The sequence below is a fragment of the Myotis brandtii genome, unplaced genomic scaffold (assembly GCF_000412655.1).
Source record: "Myotis brandtii unplaced genomic scaffold, ASM41265v1 scaffold1013, whole genome shotgun sequence".
Lineage (NCBI taxonomy): Eukaryota > Metazoa > Chordata > Mammalia > Chiroptera > Vespertilionidae > Myotis > Myotis brandtii.
The window spans coordinates 115,517-124,088 of NW_005353379.1; the positions used below are offsets into that span (position 1 = coordinate 115,517).

The 8,572-nt window shown below is 39.8% G+C and overlaps 1 protein-coding gene across 7 annotated transcripts in view; it reads left to right on the plus strand.

Moving 5' to 3' along the window:
* Positions 1–8,572, plus strand: part of PPP4R4 (protein phosphatase 4, regulatory subunit 4) — an 89,814-nt gene that overhangs the window by 64,612 nt on the left and 16,630 nt on the right. For 5 of the 7 annotated variants that reach the window (XM_014535287.1, XM_014535304.1, XM_014535278.1 and 2 more), the window contains 3 exons: positions 1,823–1,928; positions 3,849–3,996; positions 7,881–8,025. The exons of the other annotated variants lie outside the window; for them this stretch is intronic. In XM_014535287.1, the coding sequence (XP_014390773.1) occupies positions 1,823–1,928; positions 3,849–3,996; positions 7,881–8,025 (399 nt within the window). The remainder of the gene's footprint in view (positions 1–1,822; positions 1,929–3,848; positions 3,997–7,880; positions 8,026–8,572) is intronic. 7 annotated transcript variants of the gene reach the window in all.

An 8,572-nucleotide genomic window follows, 5' to 3' on the forward strand; every position in this document is an offset into this window, starting at 1 on the left:
TTGCAACTGAGAGGCCGGCAAGTGAGGCGGTGAACGTTGGAGTCTGCAGCAAGCAAGCCTCCCTGCTCGCTTCAGTGCCTGGCTGCCGGCTGCCATCTTGGCTGACAGTTAATTTGCATATACTCACTGATTAGCCAATGAAAAGGGTAGCGGTCGTACGCTAATTACCATGTTTCTCTTTTATTAGTGTAGATATATGAGATGAGATAGCAGGCAATATTCTCTCAGCAATGTAAAGCTTTATTCTACTTGAATTTCAAAGCTCCCCATTATAATAATCTGAATCTTCAAAAATTGAATATTATAATGCTTACTAGAGGCCTAGTGCATGAATTCGTGCAAGGGTGGGGTCCAGCTGGCCTGCCACGATTGGGGCCGATTGGGCTGGGCTGGCCTGGGGGAGACCTCGGGCGGTTGGCCGGCTGGCCTGCCCCCTGATTGATCTCCTGGTCGAGGGGACAATGTGCATATTAGCCTTCTATTATATAGGACTAGAGGCCCGGTGCACAAAAATTTGTGCACTCAGGGGGGTCCCTCAGCCTGGCCTGTGCCCTCTCGCAGTCTGGGACCCCTCGGGGGATGACCACCTGCTGGTTTAGGCCCGCTCCCTGGGGAATTGGGCCTAAGCTGGCAGTCAGACATCACTCCAGCAGCCTGGGAGCCCTTGGAGGATGTCCACTTGCCAGCGGGGAGCAGGCCTAAGCTGCAGTTGGACATCTTTAGCGCTGCTGAGGAGGCGGGAGAGGCTCCTACCACCACCGCTGTACTGACAGCCGTCAGCCTGGCTTGTGGCTGAGCAGAGCTCCCCCTGTGGGAGCGCACTGACCACCAGGGGGAAGCTCCTGCATTGAGCGTCTGCCCCCTGGTGGTCAGTGTGTGTCATAGTAACCAGTCATTCCCAGTCTTTCTGCTGTTAGGGTCAGTTTGCATATTACCCTTTTATTATATAGGATATGTAAGCCAAGATGGTGAACATGAACTTATACTGGACACAATACAGGGTGGGGCAAAAGTAGGTTTACAGTTGTGAGTATGCAAAACAGAGTTTATTCTTGTATTATTATGTATTAATTATTGTATTATTTTTCCATATGAACAACTGTAAAACTACTTTTGCCCCACCCTTTATATCTGGTTAAGAAATTTTTCTCTAACAAGTATCTTGAACCCAAACCTGATATAGGTGGATGGTTGAATTTATTTAGAATTGAGGTTGTTTCCAGTGGTGTGACAAATTCAAAGGACAACAGCGTTTAGTACCCTGTAAGAGTGACATGGTGTCCTTTGGATTCTAAGCTTTATCTGTGTCATGGACCAGGGATCTCAATCAATGGCATGGAGGTTGAAGAGCCAGAAGTGAGCCAGAAGGATTGAAGAACATACCTGATCATGGGGAATCTCTAAATTTATATTTTAGAAGTGGCACATTTTTAGTGATGTACCTGAGGCAGGGAATGTTCTAGCTAAAGTTTGTTGAATAAACGACTGTCAGGTCCAGGGAATGACTAAGAGAATGTATTTGGGGAGATTGTCACTTATGATGAAGTGGCAAGAAAATGACAGTTAAATATGAATTAAATCTGGATGATATGGAAATGATTGTGCCAAATTAAATTAACTTTGTAATGTGATGTATTAGTTGATTTGCCTGAATGATATTAACATTAAATTATGAAGACACATCAGAGGGATAGGAGTACAGTGATTTGAGAAGCAGATTACACTGCTCTTTTACTTAATAACTTAAAATTGATTTGTGGGGCCAACTTATTCAGAATATATACTAATAGACTAGTTTAATTGTCTTTCTTCTTTCTTTAAGAAAGTCTTACCTGTCCAAAAGGCAGCTTCACGAACTTTATGCATTTTTCTACGTTATAATCGTAAACAAGAACAGAGACTTGAGGTCATTCAAAAATTAATTGAACGTGAGTAATCATTGTCTATTATTTTGAAAAAAGGTAAACAAAGTAATTGGTCTTAATTATCTCTGACTTATGTATCATTTTGGCATGAGTAGTTAGGCTGATGTTGGTAATACCTAGAGTGTTTGTGTTTGAGTCTTACAAGTAAGTTTTAGTTTGTTTTAGAAATTTATATGACAGGATCAGAGCTGTGATGAATGAAAGTAATAATTATTCTGGGCCTTTTTTTGTGTGTGAATTTCTGCAGTCAAGAACTTAAAATATGTATACTTTTGTTGAAAGCCTAGTTTCTCCCCTAATGAAAAATAATTTGAAACTAAAATATAAAAAGAATATCCATGAATCTAAGCATTTATCTTTCTATTTTCAATATTAACAGTGAGGTGTTTTTTTTTAAGAGTTGAATAAATGTGAATCTGTGAGTCTAGGTGGCTTATAATGTGTTAAAAATTAAGTCAATTAACAAATGTAAATTTATTTTAATTTGCTAAGGGCCAAAATCAAGACAAAAACCTTTAGTGCAGCAGTTCTCAGCCTGTGGGTCGCGACCCCTTTGGGGGTTGAACGACCCTTTCACAGGGGTCGCCTAAGACCATTGGAAAACACATATATAATTACATATTGTTTTTGTGATTAATCACTATGCTTCAATTATATTCAATTTGTAACAATGAAATTGGGGGTCACCACAACATGAGGAACTGTATTAAAGGGTCGCGGCATTAGGAAGGTTGAGAACCACTGCTTTAGTGGAAGTGTTAATTCTAAAAATAGCGGCCTACATCTGTATCTACTTAGCAAATTTGTTAATTATTGTATACTTGCTTTGATAATCATGTTTTTAAGCTTTTATTAAACTGTTGTCCAGTATAGGCAGGCAAAGAGATTTTCTGGTTATTGGAGTTTATCATTTTAAGTATAGATTGCCTCTTTTCAAAACGTTAGAGTACATAAAATTTCATTTACGAAAAGTTACGCTTAGTATACTTTAATGTTTCATTTTTTAGTCTCTTTTAATTACATTTTTACTTTTCATTGGGTAGGACCTTACATTTAAAATGTTTTATTGATTTATTTTTATTGATTGACTTTAGAGGGAGAGAGAAGAAAAGAGAAACATAAATTTGTTATCCCACTTATTTACATATTCATTGGTTGATTCTTATATGTGCCCTGACTGGGGATCAAACCCAAAGCCTTGGTGTATGGGCACCATGCTCTCACCCATGAGCTACCTGGCCAGGGCTAAAATTTTTTATTTTAAAAGAAGATTCTGTTTTGGTTTTAAATATTAAAAATGTTGCCTTTGAACATTTATATAATAAGGGAGAAAATTATTCTTTTAATTTGATCCGAATTATTTTAATTCTGTAATTTAATAATATTGTATTTACATATGACTGTTCACTTCAAAGCATTTTTAAGGAAACAAGGAAGAAAACAGTTAATTTGGTTGCTGAAAGGTTTTGAAGTTATACGTATCTGCGTTTGAATTCCAGCTCTGCCCTTAACCTGCTCTGTGACTGTAATGTCTTTGAACCTCAGTATCTTTATCTTTTAGGAGGGATAATTATGTGCTTATCCCATTGGATTGTTTTCCAGGATTGAAGGAGATAATATGTTTAAAGCACTTAGCACATAGTGGGTGATCAAAATAGCAGATGTAGTCATTCAATATTTACTAAATGCTCATGGGATCGAATGCAATGTTTAATAGATATTTTTCTGTTTTTTGAGGTATTATTAACTTGGGGGGTCTACAAACCTGGGGTATATAATATGATTTTTTTTCTCTTATCTCTTGCATTTGCTAAATAAATTGTGGGTTTAAAGAAACGTGCCATGGATTTTGTGTCTGATTCTGTCATGTATTTTCATGTAGGAAAAATTAAACTTATGTTAATTTTTTGGTTTTGTTTTTAGAACTGGGCCAAGGAAAAAGTTATTGGAATAGACTTCGATTTTTGGATACCTGTGAATTTATTATAGAGCTCTTTTCCAAATCATTTTTCTGTAAATATTTCTTTCTACCTGCTATTGAACTGACACATGATCCAGTAGCAAATGTGAGGTATGGTTATCAATCCAAGAAAATATTTGAAAAATGTATTTTAATGTATCTACTATAATGAATATATGCAAAATGTTGTTTTAGTCAATTAAAAATTCAAGTAGAGAATTTGTATTAGCTTTGGAATTCTTAGTGAACAGGGGTAGGGCTGCTGTGAAGTCTTTTTCTTGCCTTTCCAATGTTCAGCTGTCTTGCATTTTTGAAACCCAATAGATGTTATTTGCAGTTGGTTAACTGTTTGATTAGAGGGAACAGGACTGGAAATGGCTTGCTTGGAAATTGAAAAAAGTAATAGATATATTTTGCCTTTTTTCCCCTCCCAAAATAAGCATATTATTTCTTTCTTTTAATTGTGGTAAAATACGTAACATAAAATTTACCATTTTTACCATTTTTAAGTGAATAGTCCAGTGGCATTTCATACACGCATACTCTTCCAGTTATTTGTACAGTGCATAATGAGTTGAAGAGAACTGTAGCCCGTCAGCCATTAGATATCTGTGTTTTATGCGCCATGTCTCTGTTCTGAACTTGAGGACCTCAGGTCTGTAGGGGAGAGACACAAAGTCAGGTGGCCAAGACTTCCCTGAACAGAAGGACTCCTGAACTCCCTGCTGGGTTTTCACATGCTACCCACTTAGTCTATGCTGTGTGACATGTGCATCTTTTATAATGAACTCACATGAATTGTAGGCAATATTATAATACTAACAGGAAGAATTGTCAAGGCAGTAAACATGGGGCTGCTGTTGAGAGAAAATATACCAAGAAGAATTGCCAAAAGATGTTGAAAAGTTCAACCTGAGAATTTTAAGATCATTGTTTAAGGGGAACATCTCTAGAGATTGGTTTCGTTTTGAATTTTTGTGTGAGGACACACAGAAAGCACTGTTGCATCGGCTTCAGTAGTTTGTGCATCTCCTTTCTGCTATGTAAGTGAGAGGTGCCGTTTCCTTAGAGTAAATTTAAAGAACTGTTGATAATTCATTAGAATTTAGCTCTTGCTAAAGAAGTAATGGATCTGACCATATTATTAACATTTTGAAAATTGAAGTTGTGATTCTAGAAAAGTGGCTTTCAATGAGATGGACTGTCACCAAGAAGTTGACAAAAATTATTTGAAAGGAAATGGAATCATCTCTCTCTGGGCAATGGGACTAATCATATAGCATTGGCGCTAAGGGAAAGCAACCTGCCCATGCAAAAGCCAAGTGCAGATTAATTGAATATTGCTCTATGAATGGTGATATTTGTGGGTAAGAGCTCACTGAATAGCAGGAAGTCTTGGTTCCCACTTCCTGCCTAGGTGGCTGCCAGCCCCTCAAATGGGTCCAGCACCACCTTGTACTAATTGGCTTTGGGTACAAAAGCCTTTGCCCAGTGCTATAGAGATTGCAGATGGAATAGGAGCCATCACAGGCCAGGGTGGTAGGTCATGCAGGTTAGGAGAGTTTCTGGAGCCACTGCCTAAGCTGATACCCAGCCCTGTACTGGCTGTGTGTCTTTGGGCAAGTTACAAAACCTCCCTGTGCATCCATTTCCTTAGTACCTACTTCATAGGGTGTTCTGAGGAATACAGCAGAGATAATGTACATAAAGAGTTTAGTTTACCAGAAAGGTGTTGTCCCTAATCTCAAAGTCTTCATAATATCATGGGCCCAGGATTCTCATAGAGATAAATCATTACTGTAGTTTGTATAACTTCTGCTGAATAAATATTTTCTAGACCTGACTTGGGTTATAAAGAATGAAGTGTGCATATACTGTATTTTATTTTTACCATTAAGTGGGTGTTTAAAATTTAAATTCACTGAGTCATTATCAAGGCTGGTAAAATATTATTGGTATTCAAAGAAGCCTTCTCCTGAGCTATGAGAAGTGAGAAAAAACCTCTGTGGGGGACTGAGACCCCTTATTGGAGAATGCATCACAAGACTTGACAGCATGCCTGGTGAGCTCTGCATGAGATGGCTGTCGACAGAGCTGGAAACTCTAGAGGAGGAGCGTTACTCTTTTTGGTCGAATAAAGAACAAACTTTGTTGTATGAGAAGAATCCTTAACTGAGGGCTCAGCTGACAAAGCATCCTGAAATCTCTAGGCATGGGACTTAGCTGTCGCAAGGCTCGGCACAGAAATAAAAATAATGTCTGGAGAGCACTCAGCTGACTAAATGAAAACAGCAGCCATAGAACAGACAGCTGCCTGGCATCCCTCTCTGAGCCCAGCCCACAGAGCTTGAGCCCAGCCCACAGAGCTTCCTCTGAGCTGCCTCCTCCCAAGCCCAGCCCACAGAGCTTCCTCTGAGCTGCCTCCTCCCAGGCAGGTTTTCTGCACGTTCCTGTGTCCTCTCACCTCTGGGCGCTCTTCAGTCTGCTCGGTGCTTCCTATCCGCCGGATCTAGACGGACTGTGCCCTAGACATTACCCTTTTATCTCGTCTACTCAGGCTGCACCCTGGCTTGCAAATCATCCACATGCTGAAGATTCCTGACTGTCTCTCCAACATGGACACCTGCCCTGAACAGAAGACTTACTGAATCAACTGCCCACTTAACATGTCCACTGAGTATCTAATAGGCACCTCTGACTTAATGTGTCTCAAAGTAAACCCCCATCTTGCTCCTGAGGTCTTCTCCATCCCAGTAAATAACCATGTCATCTTTCCAATAGCTCAGGTCAGAACCTCCACTCCTTTCTGTCATCCCACTGCCAAGCCCTCAGCACATCCTGCTGCTTGCACAATGTATTCAGAACCCAGCACTTCTCACCACCTGACTGCCATCATCTGGTTCAGGCACCGTCGTTCTTATTTGAATTGCTGAAAGGGCCTCCCCTGTGGTTTCCTTTCTCCTGTCCTTGGCCATCTGCAGTCTAACTCCGCACAATAGCCAGACGATACTTTCAAAACCTCAATCAGCCCTGGTTGGTTTGGCTCAGTGGATAGAGCGTCGACCTGTGGACTGAGGGGTCCTGGGTTCGATTCCAGTCGTGGGCGTGTGCCCGGGTTGCGGGCTTGATCCCCAGTGGAGGATGTGCAGGAGGCAGCCAGTCAATGATTCTCTCTCATTGATGTTTCTATCTCTCTCTCTCTACCTCTCCCTCTCTGAAATAAAAAATATAAACAAACAAACAAACAAACAAAACCCCTAAGTCAGACAATTTAACTCCTCTGTTCAAACCTTCCCTGGCTTCTCATTGCACTTAAAAGCCAGTCTTGGAACAGTGGCCTGCAAGGCCCTGGATGAGCTGGCCTCCTACTGCTGCTCAAAGATCTGCTAATCTCATCTTTGCCCCATTCTGTCCTCTCATCCAATTTGCCAATTTGGGCCAATTTGTTAATTTGGGACAGCACCTTGGCAAGCTCCCCCTACAGGACATTTTCTCTTACTGCAGCTACTGCCTGTAATGTTCAGGTATTCATGTGACTAATTCCCTCATTGATTTATTTTTTTTTAGGTCTTTGCTTAAATGTCATCTTTTCAGTGAAACCTTCACTGAAACCCTCCCTGACCACCTGTTTTAAAATTGTAACTTCCCTCCTCTGGTTCTCCCCTGTCTTCTATCCCATGTAATTTTTCTCTACAGCACCTACCACTATCTAACATTTTACTTTGTTTATCCTCCCTCCCTCCCCTCATGCTAGCATGTAAGCTCCATGACACCACAGGATTTGCTGCTCTTATTCACCATTGTATCGCAGCACCTGGAATAATGAACGCTTGACTCATTCTAGGCACTCCATGAGCATTTGTTGCATAATAAATGAACTCTTAGGCTACCTACAACTTGGGTTTTTCTTTCAGTTTTATGTCACTATTATTTTACAGTTATTAAATTTAAGTTATAAATTTACACACAAGTAAATAGTATTTAATTTATTATAGAATGAAACTTTGCTACTTGTTGCCCAAAGTGAAATCTACTCTGAAGATCCCTGAAGATAAACATCTACTTCAACAGTTAGAAATGTGCGTGAGAAAACTTCTATGTCAAGAAAAAGATAAAGATGTTCTGGCTATTGTAAAAAGAGTAAGTCTCATGCTGGCCACAACATTTGTATTTCTTGCATTAAGACAGTCTTTATTAGCCCTGGCTGGTGTGGCTCAGTTAGCTGGGCATTGTCCCGTGTACCGACGGGTTGTCAGTTTGATTCCCACCCTGGGCACGTGCCCTGACCGGGCTCAAATCCTGGTAGGGGGTGTGGAGGAGGCACTGATTGATGTTTTGATCTCACATCACTGTTTCTCCCTCTCCCTTTCTCTCACTTTTAAAATCAATAATCTATTTAAAAAAAAGGATAATCTTAATTATATCTTCACTGTTTTAGCTTGATGGGATGGCACTATGTTAAAATCTTTATATCCTTGCTAGTGTACTAAGAATTAGAAACTGATTTGGTTGATATGTGCTACAATTGGATATGAAAGTCGGCACTCATTAGATATTATTAGTAAAGGGCGTCCCAAAATTCACGCAAGAAGTAATTTTGATAGAAAACACAGGTTTATAATTAAAATTGTAAATTTTTTATTGCTTCATAAAGTATACAGTATAGGGTTATGTATGGAATAGCATA